The sequence below is a fragment of the Crassostrea angulata genome, chromosome 1 (genome assembly GCF_025612915.1).
Source record: "Crassostrea angulata isolate pt1a10 chromosome 1, ASM2561291v2, whole genome shotgun sequence".
Taxonomy (NCBI): domain Eukaryota; kingdom Metazoa; phylum Mollusca; class Bivalvia; order Ostreida; family Ostreidae; genus Magallana; species Magallana angulata.
The window spans coordinates 46,938,947-46,954,698 of record NC_069111.1 but is presented as its reverse complement, the minus strand read 5'-3'; the positions used below and the strand labels follow the sequence as shown (position 1 = coordinate 46,954,698).

General features: G+C 32.4%; 1 protein-coding gene across 2 annotated transcripts; it reads left to right on the top strand.

Moving 5' to 3' along the window:
* The first annotated feature begins 4,249 nt into the window (after positions 1 to 4,249).
* Positions 4,250 to 14,377, top strand: LOC128180292 (uncharacterized). 2 transcript variants are annotated; one of them, XM_052848399.1, is made up of 4 exons: positions 4,250 to 4,784; positions 8,007 to 8,408; positions 10,820 to 11,084; positions 13,314 to 14,377. In XM_052848399.1, exons 2-4 carry the CDS (start codon positions 8,046 to 8,048, stop codon positions 13,376 to 13,378), a joined length of 693 nt encoding a protein of 230 aa, XP_052704359.1. In that variant the 5' UTR covers positions 4,250 to 4,784; positions 8,007 to 8,045; the 3' UTR covers positions 13,379 to 14,377. The 2 variants fall into 2 exon arrangements, with proteins under 2 accessions (XP_052704359.1, XP_052704270.1); XM_052848310.1 differs by lacking the exon at positions 4,250 to 4,784 and adding an exon at positions 4,792 to 4,936 and having other exon boundaries at positions 13,314 to 14,376.
* Positions 14,378 to 15,752: the final 1,375 nt, after the last annotated feature.

The window sequence follows — 15,752 nt, the reverse complement described above, 5'->3', positions numbered from 1 at the left end:
GGGAGGGGGGGGGGGCACTGTGCCTACAATCCTCCGTCTGAGCTATCTTGACACTTTGCAAATACAGTGATCGAATAACTATTATACAAATAGCACAGTCAAGTAATATGGTACTGGTTAAAAGTTAAAACGCCGTGAAGCTTAATTTTGAAAGCTATGTATTTGTGATGTTTACAGAATGAAAGCACTTTGTCGACCTGCATTGTAAAAATGTTTATGCTAAAAGCAATGTATACAAGCAACAACAAAAAAGTAGAGATTTATGCTTCATTTGAAAAAAAAGTTCTTCTTTATTGCTCCATGCATATGGGGATAAATAACGCATTGCACACTCCTCTCCTTTTCTTATTATCCAATTTTTCTGAAATTTTAATTATTTATTCTTTAAAATGAGACCTCTTTATATTAAATATGAAAGAAATCTGACCTCACAAGTATGCTACCCCCCCCCCCCTCCCCTGATTAGGAATTTCACGATTTTAGGAAAAAGTCTTTTTTTTTTACTTGTCCAGATTTCTGATGATTAGTCTAGCCCCCCCCCCCCCCCCCCCCCCCCCGCACACACACACACATTTTCAATTTGCTTCCGACGCCACTAAATATACAATTTCGCTTAGTACAATATCGGAAACATCAGAATTTTTAATAAATTACATGAATTACATGTAGTTGAAATATGTCTAAAAAATTCAATCACACAAGGTCTTGGGGCGGGGTCAAAGGTGGACTCAGGACCCCTGACGTTTTGTATGATTTTTCATTTTTTAACCCGCTACGGTATCTTTCTTGTCTCTCTGTCTTATCATATATATATCGATATGTTTTGATTAAATTGAAAATGTAAGATGCAGGTTTTTTTTAAAGGCAATATTGAATAATTCAAGTCGTTAATTAATCATATACTTAGTATCTTTGATACAACAGAGTACAACGTTCTAGTTCAGATGTACAGTTGCATTACAGAGCGTCCGTTTCACCTATTATCAAGAAGACGTTTTCCTCGACATGATAAGTAAGTGAACGCAAGGTATTTTTACACCTGAAGATCTAATTCCTGTTCAAAATAATGCTTTAATAGGCATAGGTAAACCGTTCATCACCTTCAAATGGTTTATCTTTGTTATACAAATGTCATTTTTCATTAATCTTTTTTCCTCTGTTTTTTAAAAAAATATCGTTCTTTAATATATCCACATTAGTTCTCCTATTGTGATAACTTGTTGGTTAGTCCAACAGCGATTGAATTGGTAGAACAACAACGGTTTCAAAAAAAACAACTTAATTCTCATTAAATTAACGCGCATAAGATAACGATTTAACTGATTATCATGCACTATGGTGCACAACCAAACCCATTAAAATCTACGTGGAGTATTTCATATCATATATTTTTAGGTCGATAAATAGATCTTCTCCCCGTTTGAGTTTAAACAGAGATTACCACTGAAAAAAAATAGCCGAATAGAACTTAATTAAATAAGTTAATAAAAACATGCATGCAATGTCCATATATACTCCATTTTTCAGCAATTTCAAACAAAGTTATTTATTGACAGAGGTAAAAGCATGTTTGTAAAACCGGTAAACGCACAGTGAAATACATGTAATTTGTTTTTTGTAACAATCTAATTAAGATAAGACTTGTAAACTCGCTTATTTATAAATATAAATAAAATCGACACGAATATATATATATATATATATATATATATATATATATATATATATATATATATATATATATATATATTATATATATATATATATATATATATATATATATATATATATATATATATATATATATATATATATATATATATATATATATATATATATATATATATATATATATATATATATAAAACTCGTTTAGTACGAACACGGATATAGCGAATTCTCGGATATAGCGAAGTATTTTTTTAATCCCCGGCAAAATTCATAAGAAATCTTTGCAAAATTTTATGGTTATAGCGAATTCGGACATTACGAATTTACGGATATAGCGAACTGATTTTGAGTCCCGTAGAGGTAATAACGAAATTTAACACTTTTATAACGAAATTGTTTACAGTTAAAAATGTTTGCACTACCATTTAACATTATAGTTTGAATGAATTTATTTTGGCATAAATTCTTCAATCTACTTTCCATTTTTAAAGGCATCAAAAGAATATTTTTTCATTCTAAGCCTCAATTAGCAAAAATTGTATTCACATAAAAAAAAAAAATGTATATAATGAATTCGCTATAGTTAATATTACGAATTCGTTATATGGATATAACGAATTACGGATATAACGAATTAAATCCATTGGTCCCTAGGACTTCGCTATAACCGAGTTTTACTGTATATATATTAGGTTGTTCGTGTTATATTATAATATTTTAGCACTCCGCAATGCCAATAAGATAATTTATAAAATAGAACCACTATAACAATACCTTGGACTTTCTTTTGGTATAGGACGTAACTTTTCTTGGTTTAAATCAAGTTAAAAATGACGCAGTTTTCGAGTGAAATATGCATACATTGCATAGTCTTAGCTCAAAAGGCAGACAAATCTTGTTGATTTCAAAGAGCCATGGCAGACTGGCTAGCAATAAAATAGAGAGAGAAGAAAGAAGATAGGTGGATAAGGCGTGTAAAATGCCCAGACACGGTCGGACAAGCTACTGAAAAATTAAAATATCAATAAATCTGATATTTTTTTTAAATCATTTAAAACGATATATATTTAACAGATCATTGATTTGTAACCCAAAGATATTTTCATTACTAGGAATATTTTTACTCAAACAGTCGTATACACATTAAAACCTGCAAATAATGTCATTTTTTAAAACTTCAAGGCATTTTCTTTCATAGAGTGGTTCTGTGCTCTATATTTTTCTCATAGACTAAATAAAGTCTAATGGAAAACAATGGAAAACAAACCGATTTAAATCAACAAAAACGTGGAGAGATGACCCACTATACATTAAAAATATCATTTTATATCCAAACAATTGGACGTTTTGAAAAAAAATAATACAAGTCCGTAATCTCGTGGTCAAAGTCACACATAATATTTAAACAGCCTACTTTGTTATGTCTGAAAAGGCTCAGTGGTTAGAGCACCTGACATAAACTAACCTTATATATATCTAGGGTTTTTAGCCGGGCTCTGCTGAAAGCAGAGTCCTGGCTATAGGCAGGCAAATCGCCAATGTTACTATAAATAGCACAAGTAAACAAAAAACCAAACAGCGTCAAGGTAAAGCTTCCGCTATACCAAATAGTTACAAAAAGAGCCACGTTTTGTCAAAATTATTGGCATTTTGTTTCTGGTTTTTTTAAATTTCGAATGAATTGTCTATCTTTTTTAGTTTTCTTATTAATAACGTGTTTTTAAAACATTACTATGCATTTTGAACTCATACAATGCGCATGAATTTCCATGAACTACTTTGCTGCGCGATGAAGAAATGGGGATTGAATATATCTAATGCTTGTTGCAAAATTCAAGGCTGCAACTGTTGAACTTTTTAACTTCTACTAGACAGACATATTTTTTGTTTATAGCCGCTTACAAAATGTGGTCGCTCTCTGGTGCTTTGCCGACATTATAAGCATGAGAGAGAGAGAGAGAGAGAGAGAGAGAGAGAGAGAGAGAGAGAGAGAGAGAGAGAGAGATTCAGTCTTTACTACACAATATGCATAAAGACACACTACAAGAGCCCGGCTCTCAGTACTTCAGTACTTTGATTATATTAAGGGTTCGATACCTCCAAAATTTAAGGCAATATTTTTGATCGTATCATTTGTTAAATATGTTAAAAACTGAATATAGTTAGAAATTGTGCTTTTGCAAACTTGTATTATAATATATTTGAATGGATTTAATTGGGAAGAAATAAATTCAAAATGTTATTTCACGACTAAACCGAATGGGCATTTGCGCTATCTTATTTCCCCATCTTCTTTCGATGGTTCTGGAAAAATCTTGATTAAGTACCAATAAATTTAAATACATTTCACTACCTAAAAACCCCCGTATTCCTCAACTGTCGATAAAATGAAGCTATTAAGTAAAAAAAATTAAGAACGGCTACATCCTTTCTACTTAATATTTTACGTCACTCTAATGCATGCGCCTCTATATACATGTACCTCGGAAACTCGAATGTTTTACCAAGCTATAATGGAACGCATTCATTAGAGACTGCCTTAATCAATGAAAATAACCTAAAAAGCGGATGCTGAACAGATGCAAATGTTGACAATGTTAAAAAGACCGTAATAAAGCCCCATCATCACTGGCATGGAGGAATTCATATCTAGTGTATATTATGTAGGAGGAGATGTCAATGGCGGATACAGTGTGGCATTGTCAACACCTGATTGATCTTACTTCATTAAAATGATTGACTCTCGAGAACCAGCTGATGCCGAGTGTATACATCATTAATAGACTGGAGACAATTATTCGCTAATATTCGATTCCTGATCACCAGTTTATCGGGATATGACAACCTTGACTAGGAGAGTTCAAAAGCCATGTTTACATCCGAGAACTTGTATTCAGTCTGGCACAACCCACTAATCCTCCAGCAGGTAGAACTATCCCGAGCTGGACCAGATTATCATGTTAAAACTGGAATTAATTTGTGTCGATTATGAATCTGCTGTTGAATTTACATATATATCCCAGGTAACGTGAATCAATCATACACACTGCTCGGAGAGGTGACAACTGACAATCAATAGACCCGCCGCCGACACTATATAGTATGACGATCGGGTAAGTCCAGGGACAGGGGCTCCGGGCATCTGCCATTGTGAGAGTCTCCGCCTATATTGTGGGGACTTTAAAATCTATGTTTGTTTTCAATATTTATGTTTAACTATATTTGTGCTTATTTGGGCTTGTTGATCTAACTCTGGTGGAAATTGGTGAGTTTATACATAGATATATTGAAAACTGCCTTTATATCAGGTATGTACTTGTATAGGGAAGACATGCTGCTGTAGATTGTTTTGATTTAATTTTTCATATACCGTTTGTACACCATTGATGCCTAGAGAATTTGTTTGGTTATTGGTAAACCCACTCACCATTTGTTCTCCTTAGAATCCTAATTTTTTCTGTTCTTGAGTAAGATTAAGATACAGGTACATTGTCTTCATTTTTGATTTTTGGGATTGTACAGCCCCCCCCCTCCCCCCCACCCCCAATTATTTAAAACAAGTTTATAAGCGCTCTATATAAATGTACCAATAGACTGGCTGGTTCAATATTTGTTTTAATACTGTTACCTTTCACCGATGTTGTGAGACAGCTACTGGAATTAGATAAACATGTAAGTCTGTACAATTACATGACTTTGTATACAATTTTTAAATGTGTAAAAAGGTAATTTAATTTCTTTTTTAAGTTTATTTTTACCTCAAATTTGAAACTCATTTTTTCATAACTTGGCATTTGATATATTGACTTAGCTTTCTGTTATATGTTGGAGTGCTGTAAGCTAACTATTTTAATGGACGACTTTATTTCCAAATTAACTAGTGATAAATGAAAGTGGTTACAGATTTTCGTGATAATATAACGTAAAGTATATTATTAACCTTATAAATAAACCACGCTAAATCGATTGATTTGCGACTGGAAATATTGTACACTACAGAGTTATTGCGATCTTAGCAAGAATTTGAAAGGGATATCCTTTGTATTTTGAGAAATAATTCTATCGTGAAAGAATGTTACATTGTAACATAAAAGGTGATGTACATACTTCGATCTCTTTGAAAAAAAATATTTTCTTTCGTAATTTTTTTTATTTTGAATATTGTTTTCATAGATACATCTTTATAAATTAAGATATATTTTTAAGGAATTTTCTTTGGTTTTAAGATAATTTCTTAGGTATTTTATTTGTTTAAAGAGATAATGCTGTTTCATAACTAACAGGAAATGATAGATCTCGGATAAATATCGAAAAGGACACAAGTTGACATTGTCTTTAAGCTGAACCTTATACAGTAAAAAAACTTCTTTCAGCAAACAAGATTTGCTCCAAATATCATCACTTAATGAACATCACCAGGAACTTATAAGGTTGAAATGGTTACCCAGGTGAACTTCTGACGCTGTTGATAACCGTTGTCTGTTACAATTTTAAGTCACTTCAAAGAACTACCGCTGTGTTATGCATAATTAACCGATTTTCTAGGAACAGACACTAAACAAACAATAAGATTGAAACAGAATGCAAAAGACAATGTCAGCAAACACGGTCGATCTGCTCACGTGTATCACGCGTAGTGCTTTGAAAAAATAATGATCTAGCTAAAGGGTGAAAGAAAAAAATGCTGTATCTTTTGATTACAGGTTAAAATTGAAATGTTAACCTTATGCTTAATATATTATTTCAAATTTTATTGAACATAAATAGAGGTACATAGTCGTAAGTTGTTATGACCTGAGTGCTATTATTATACTTTCATGTTAAATACTGAAATCTGATTGGTTAAGACACAGTTGATAATCCGTTCTATTACCCTCAGCGTTAGCAACACATTTGGCAACGGGTAACACAACACATTGTTACATGCGCGTAAACTATGCGCATACGGTTCGCCATAGAATTCATGTTATTCAGATATAAAAGCAGTTAAGTTCTCTTTAAAATTAAGACATTCAGTATAATAAAATAAATAGTGTCTTTTTAGGAGGGTAAGAGTTGAAATTGACACCCTTCAAAAACCATTGTCAACCTCCGTTTCGTGTCAGTTGACAATGCTTTTCTCGAGGTGTCAATTTCATCTCTTACCCTCCTAAACAGGCATTATTCATATATTATAAATATATTATTATTGCTACAAATTGGTTGGTCTATATCGGACTCCTTTAGGGAGTTTAAGTAAACTTCGATTAATTCAAAACAAGCAACAAACTTAAAAAAAAGAAAATTGCCGTCACAATTCGAACCCAACAATTATTTATAATATCCTGAAACAGTACTTTATTCTACTTAGCCTAAAAACCCAGATGGGTCCCCTAAGCCTACTTACTGGCTTCGCATTTTGCGTGCCTCGCATATGTTTATACTTGTGTTCAATGCTGATGAGCTTATTGCTCAAAGTTAAAATAAATAATGAAATAATAAGGTTTACTGCTCTAAATAATCTGTTCGCCTGTCTGTTCTTTTCTCTTGGATGCTGTCAATATGGAGTACCCTACTTTCTAAATGAAGACGTAAAATTTGAATAGAAAACATCAAAAGTACCTGTAAATAACTGACTAGTATAGGCTAAGTACATGTACATACCTACAAGTACCATTGGAGCCATAACATCTTAATTACTAACGTGGTTTCGTACTTATTTATTACAGCATCACAGTCAACAAACGCTCCCAATTTAAATCAGTCAAATGATATACTCATGAATTAAATTCTATAAGGCTTAAAACTTGTAGTAGTTTTTCGAATTTTGTTTGTTTAAAAGAGTCACAAGTTAAAGGTAACAGTTATTTTCAAACACTGATTGCTTCCTTGTTTATTTGGGCATGCAACCAACAATACCATGAATTTGACCACTTTCGGCTGATAATAAATAATACCCCCCCCCCCCCCCAAAAAAAAAAAGGTTGACGGCTTATTTTAAAAATTGATTATGTACATATATAGTATATTTCTTAAATGGAAGGGTCTTAATTAAACACATAAGAGTTTGATATGTGTTATATTAGTTATTTCGATCACAAAAAGCTATATTTTCAACCATTTAGTTTTTCTTTCATCTCGTGCACGATATATGTAGCTCTAGGAAAAAATAAATGTTCAAAGAATGCCTTCTGTTTACTCGACCTTTAGATTTGAATTTACAACACGAGAACATCGGGGAAGAAAACACGTTATTTCCATATTTAACCGATAGCATATCTAAAAATTAATTATAAAAACCTCACTTTTTAAAGGAAAAAAAAACGTGAAAGTTAACGCTTTGCCTTTCATTTTAGAATCGATGGCGTTTGAATGTACAATGTTTTCCCTGACACATGCTTTTGCCACAAACAATGGAAAAAGAGATCTCGACAAACAATGAAGTTTTCAATGTTGATAGCACCAATCACAAGAAACTCAAAGACGGTGGAATTATTCTTGGAAACCCGGAAATTAAACGTCTCAAAATTACTCCAAAGCAAAACAGTCTGCCAATCAGCATTGAGAGTGTGAACCCGTTATTGGACAACTTGGGGGACCGGAAGTTAGGCACGTTTCGGAACACGGTCTCAGAACCTAATATTTTCGTTACCCCTGCGGCACCAGAAGGTGCACCTTCGGACCATGTGATAGTTTTCCCCAAAGGAACGAACAATCTTTCGCCCTTAAATCAGTTGTATGGAACGTACAAGAAAAAGGTAACCGAGCATTCTTTAAAAGGAATTTAACAATTTTACTCTTTAAGAATTACGTTAAAGTTTTTCGTAAAAAAGAAGAACTTTATAGCAATATTCAAAAACTTGCAAACAGGTGTTTTCACAATTTACATCAACTGAGTATAGTGTTCTAAGTCCAGGTCGGATTCCGTGCGTATTTGGCAAAATATATCTGCTTGCTTGGTATATATCTCTTTCATTCTTCGAATACGCTAGAGATAATGGTTATTAATATCAAATCGTGCTTGCATGTATCTTATATAAAAAAAAAATTGTAAAAATTTAAAAAAAGAAAATTTCACAAGAACACAAAATATCTACCTCATATATTATAAGAAAATCACCAGAATAAACCCTTCCGAAATAATTTTTTAAAAACGGAAATCTCTAGAAAAAAAACACTGTATTCAGAGATCACAGATCATGGATGAAAAATAATAAAGACAGCCGCGGAATCACGAAGGTACCACGTCTTGCCGACAGAAAGCTGTAAAAATCACATCAAATCGACATTATTGGTATCGATTTTACATTTGTAAACTTCTAACAATAACAAATTAACTATCCTTCAATAATTCACTTTGTCAACATTCCATAGTTAGCAAGACATCTGTCGGTTTAAAATGGTAACAGGTCGCGTGGTAATTTGCATATTTTATCAATTCGCATTTTTAGTTCAATCTTGATAACCTGTATTACTTCCCAGGTTGATTTTAACAGATCTCATACGAGGCGACCAAGACTTTAAAGCCGGATAAGTCAGGGTTCAACGGTTTTTGCATCATTTAAATATTAACAGCGTCCATATTTTGAAACGGATTGCAAATCTGTCAATTCCAAAAGTTGATTAATAAACGGGTTTTCTGTCTTTCATAGTCTTTGTCTTCCGAATATCCGCAGCTGTCGGCGCTTTGCCTGATCCAAACGGCGCGTTCCTCATTGAAAGCTAGTTTAACACTGTAAGTGGTGTGACTTTTTAAGATACTCGGAACAATTTCATAAACGATGCAGGACAAAAAATTAAAAATTGTGGTAAGCTCATTTTATAAGTTCATACATGTAAAAGCAATTTTTAAAAAATTTCAATTAATTTTACAAATGGAAATTTACGTTTGAATTTTAATAAATAAATATATTTCCATTGATATCTTCGAGAATATAAAGATTGATTGCATTTGACAGAAAATAGATATACTCTAAGGGTTGCAATTAAACTAGACTAAGTACTCGTTACCCTGACTACGGGTTTAACCTTTCAATTATTTATATATAAAAGGAAACAATGACACGCGAATTACGGGCTGCCTACAAAGGTACATTGTCATAAAGAAGTACGACCTGGGAACGAGTGTGACAAAGACCGTTACGTCGATCGTTACGTACGTACGATGCCAGTGTCATCAGAGACAGACGGAAAAGAACTCCAGAACTCATAGTGTGCTCCATCAACCTTGATGATACACTGATCACAGGGAGTACGGTACAGGTTTAAGAACACAAAGAACTTCCGCTCAATTTCATCATCTCACAATGAGAAATAACGACGCTTGAGGGAGAAAAAAACACTCTGCTTGACTGATGTGAAATGACGAGGTGTGCAGAATGAATAAACAGGGATTTCCCCCTGATTCGGAACATAATTAAATCCAATGAGCTTTACATACACTGAAAACGAATGGCATGTAATAGTGCTGGTTATGTACTCTCCTGAGAAAATGATTTCAAATCCTACAATGGCACAGCCAAAAACAGATCAATGATTCTGATGTTAAAACAGAAAAGTCTTCTCAAATATGGGATATTGATCGACTTTTAACCTTAAAGTGGAGATCAAACAAACGATAGAATTAATTTACGATGATCGAGATTTATGTGTACATGTTTGATGAAGCCAATGTGTATAAATATTGCATCAAATAAATGTCTGCATTGTAAAACCGATTGTAAAAAAAAGTTTTCCCCTTTAAATCATGGCCTTAACTTAATTGCCTTTGCTGTTACAAAATACTGAAAGCATGATAAAATTAATACCGTCAACCGTAGCTGAAAACGCAACAATATTGATCCATACCTAATTCCGATTGTACCACATATCTTTACGTGATAATGTAGCGTTACGTGATAATGTTGTAGCGTTTTTCTTTTTACTAATACGTTAATGCAACAATTCCAAAATGTTATATTTAAAATATTCTCTGGAACGTTAAATGTTATATTTAAAATATTCTCTGGATTGATGAACGTTTTAGTTGAATTTAAACATTTAAGTTCAATAATCAACGTTCCTGTAAAACGTTCAAAATTAAATTATTAGTTATTATTAAATAAATGATTTTTCCATGTTATGAATTTAAAGTATGTTGATTTTGATATTATGTCTTTTTTTATCACAGTCATCCCAGGATTTTACAAATCCAGCTTTTGAGCCTGAGGACGGATACGTTGATGACCACCAATTTTGTGACATTGTGGATCAAGTTTTGAGACAACCCCTAAATGGCGGACGTTACGTACACCCTTATGGACAAGGGAATCTGTACAAAGCCATCCTGGTGGGAGAGAAAACCAAAGTACCCCAGAGCGCAGGAAAACTTGTGTTCTGGGCAGTGTTCATGCTGATGATGGTCGGGCTAGCTTGCTCAATCATAATACTTGCAGGTGATCATAACAAAGAGTTGTGTTCAAAGCAGACTAAATTGTTATATACCGAAGTCGGTTGGTGCCTGATGTTATCTTAAAGTCGCCTGATAGATATCGGGCGACCACAACATTACATGTATCATCTGGCAACAGCCTGATAATAAACATGGCTTTTTTATATGTGCATACCTTAGATGGAAGCTTATACTGAGAATATCTTCAAAGAAATACTAGTATCTTAAGATCAATATAATGGCACCAACTGGCTTCTGTAGTTATATCTGTACAGGGTACGTTTGTATGGGGCACTATAACTGCCTTCAGATGATAGCATTGATTTTATGATGATAAGTCTTAATACATGTACATATACAGTGTCTTTCTAGTTTTATGATGATGCTTACGAAATCTTTATAAAAATGCTGATACTGATTACTTGACGCTACATGTAATTCGACATTACGTTTCATTTTACAAGCTGATACTGAGATATTATAATCTGAAACGAAAAAAAAAATGCCTTTGATCAGAATTTAAAAAAGTGGTAGTATATATAGGTCATGATAAAACAACACGTTAAGTCATCACTAACTGTATGTCCCGTCCCTAACCCCCCTTTCCCCATTCCACATTTGATACATGCATAATAAATGTACAAGAAGTTAATGCATATATGATAACCAACATTCGAACAGAAAAGTCTTCAAGAGGATTTTGCAAAACTTTTATGCGTCTTTTTATTCCTCATACAATTATATATAGATCGTCCACGAAAGTTTGATTCTTTGAATGCCCTAGGAATAACGATATCCATTTATATATACGTAGTTATAATTAGATAAAGTCACTATTACACATCTAAGAATAATGTAAATTAATTTTATAACAAAATTTCTACAACATAAAACATAGTTTTTGCTTTTCAGAAATTATTTCATTAGAAAATGAAAACAAATCAACTAATAGTATCACGATGCGTTGACTGTTAAAACATCAGCATATAATGTCATAGTATCTTAATAATGCATCATATACACTTTTCATAGCGACAACCTTTCACCAAATAACGACTTCTTTACACTGTAAAGACGAATATATAAACTATATGTACATATATGCATATACAAAATATAATGAATGTTAGCATGTATTATCAAGGTACATGAACTATTGTGTAATACATGTAAAAATATCAGCATATAATACAAAATGATACGTAATGTATGATGCAAAATTACCACATACACATTTGTAACGATGAAATATTATAAAAATGTATCAGCATATACACGTAAAGACAAAACATCTGCATGTAATAAGAGGTATAATCATGATATGAAATGTTATCCATATTAATTAGTTGACGCATACCATTCGTTCGATCCCGCGGATCCTAGAATATCTAAAACAAAATTTTCAATGCACGCACTACCAAAAAACCTATGGGAGTTGTGGTTATTATATACCTTTGTTTATTTTTCCTGATATTATTGTTGTCTCTCAGTTTACAGCCGTTTGACTTTAATCTTTCTTCTAACCGCTGCTTTTGAAAAAAAGTATTCTTATTCTTATTTTTAAGGTCAGACGCGACCTATCTTCCATTTTTTCTAAAAAAAAATTCTATCTCCAAAATGTGAAGATTTCCACTTCAAATTTCATAATTATATTTTTATTTAATATGATTCATCTTTTATTTAGATATAGAGTGTTCAATTGAAAATGTATAGTATGACTTTACATATAAGCATTCAAATGCATTTTGCATGCTATTTTAAGGAAAATTCAAAATATTCTAGCTCCGGAACGAGCGTGGTCATGTACCCTGAATTTTTGGGAATTAACAGGTTTGAATGTTAATAAATAAGGAATAAAATATCAAGAAAAATTATGAATTGAGGAACGTCTCGTCTGTTCTTAAACTTTAGGATTGTCAAAGGTATTCATTTATGGCTACCGTAGAATGTTCAGTGGCAATTGAATCAACGCGGTTGATGGTTAGATTTATAATTGCTTGATATTGTCTACTATTAATAATGGTTAATTATATTACACTTCCAATTTCGTAAGACGAAATGCACGTAACCATTCAACTGAAATATAATACAATCAAATCATAACAGAAATGCACAAATGTTAAGTTGAAAGACAAATGATTAAATAACACAAAAATCATCCACAAAAACATGATTCAGAAACAATTCATCATCAGGGTAATGATTACTTATTATTTGTATGATTTCATTTCAGAAACTTATAAATCTGACCAGTATTTGCCCCCATTATCAAATAGTAATGCCACAAAGGGGCAATGAAAGGAGACATGGAAAAATGGAAACCCGTTCAAACCAGCCACTCTGACGTCTGCTCACCAATAAACATGGTGGTGTCCTTTATCGTGGCGTTTTTGAAACGGATATTCATTGGCAATGGATTGGAATGAGGAGTGCTTCGAAATCGTTTCTGCATAAGACGATGTGTGTCCAGCACTTTAATCTGGAGAGCAGTGACTATTATAAAATGCAGATTTATGCCTGCTCGCGTAAACAGAAAACGTAATCATGAACCAAAATATATTTGATATTATTCAGTGATTTACGTTTTGTATCGATAAAGATTTGTGACCAATCTATTGTATCACACCGTATATACGGTTAACAAACACCCGTGCTTGCCTTAGATTACTATTACTAAAATTTGTTTCCAAAACAGAAATAAGTGTTGACAAAATGTGTCAATGTCGATGCCGTTGTCATTTAAATGCATCATAAGCTATATTGAAATTTACATGGTATGATATGTCATGTTTTAATGATAGCGATATGCAAAGAGATATTTTGTCATGTAATTTTTTTAAGTAATTACATAGTATAATGAATACAAAATTCCTTTGCTTATTTCTGAACATAATTTTGATACGTTCATCATCCAGCTAACAATTCGTATCGAAACTTTTCTTTTCAGATATGTTTATATACGTAGAACTAAAACAAAACATCAAACACCGCTTCAATATAGATTTCAACAGTACCTTTTTGCCTGTACAAAATCGTGACATTTTGATTAGCTGGCGCCAATATTTGTAGATAGCTAGGTAACTAGACACGATATGTGCTCACAATTTTACAAATTGTTTCCAGTTTTTTTTTTTTCATTTTTAAGGTGGAATAACAAACCTGGAAAAAGTCACTCAAATTAACATGAAATATTTTGATAATGAAAGATATAATGATAAATAAACTGTACAAATGTCAAATAAGCAAAAAATTTGCAGTTTGGGGATAAAAAATGATTATCTAAAATAATTATTTCAGTAAGTAACAACAAAAGCCCTTGCGAGATTCGAACTCGGGATGTACGTATTACAAGTCCGACATTTTTTTTTTATCTCTCAAGTCCGACACTTTATCCACTCGGCTATGGAGCAAGATAAATGTTTCAGTTCATAAAATCCTTTTAATAAAACGAAATGTCGTTTCGATCAGCGGCCAGCCATTTTGTTATGAAGTGTTATTCCACCTTAAGGTATTCAATGTATAATGAAGAGATATTGAACAATTTTGAATCATTTTAAACTGGTTAAATATGTATTGCTATATAACTATGAAAGTGAAATGAACCAAATTCACATGACAGACAACATATAAGGAGCTGGTCAGTTCGCACTTTGAATTTTTTTTAAAGAGTTAACTCCCCTTGATGAAAAAAAGAAAATTTTAATTTCGTCAAAATATCTAGATCTGCGGTAAATGATTAATTTTATTTCATATTTAAATAAAGAAAAAGTTTATGCATGTATAAACCAAAAGAGTTTTAGGAATTTTAAGTTACTTTTTACAATATTTTGATAAAACATACATTGCCCATAGACTTCAATGCAAAATTCAAGGTGTAATTAGTTGGACCAAAATCAAAATTTTGAAAATTCCTTTGGTGGAGTATTTTTATTTGATAACACCTTCAAAATGATACATGTATCATGATTAAGAATATCGGATTATTCATTTATAAGGTACAAAATGTGGTTGTTATACATCGAATACCTTAATATCTAAAATGGTTAAAAAAGGTATTTTTAATGCTGTGTCAAAATTTGAAAGTCAAATATCGGTTTACAAGCAGTTAAGATACCGAGTTTTAAAAACAAAGCAGGATCTTATTTATTGTTTACAAATGTGATGATTGGTACACCTCTGGCAATGCTGATAATTACCGATGTTTATTATAAAAAGCTGACCACTCTGCTAGAGGTTTGACTTACTATGGCGTCATTTTTATTCGTGATGGTAAATATTCGAATATAGGCAATTTTTTCGTGGTTTGTGGGGATATAATTTCGTTGGTAGGTAGTTCGTGTAAAGGATGACTGCACTTAGCGCCGGGTTTTGAGCCCTTTTCAGTCGATTCTGTTGCGTTAATTTTTTAACCTAATATCATTTTTTGTTAAATTTTCAAGAGTCTAGTAAATTTCCAACATTAATTAAGATTTTAGACTGTGATACAATCTTACAACTTTCGAAAAAAGAAGAATTTTCGCTTATCTGCTCTTGATCAAACATACGATTGATATTAATATGCATGAGCGTTGGAGCTGGCATTATCAGAATGGTACTGAAATTAGATAAGCATGAATAACAACGCCATATATAAATATTTATGTGATCACTCTTCCACCATAACCTATCTGTT

Bases quoted from the DNA above. Each gene is read 5' to 3' on its own strand.
- LOC128180292 (XM_052848399.1), top strand. From the start codon at position 8,046: ATGCTTTTGCCACAAACAATGGAAAAAGAGATCTCGACAAACAATGAA. The intron at 8,409-10,819 runs GTAACCGAGCAT...TTTTTATCACAG, and splicing joins ATGGAACGTACAAGAAAAAG to TCATCCCAGGATTTTACAAA. The intron at 11,085-13,313 runs GTGATCATAACA...ATTTCATTTCAG, and splicing joins CTCAATCATAATACTTGCAG to AAACTTATAAATCTGACCAG.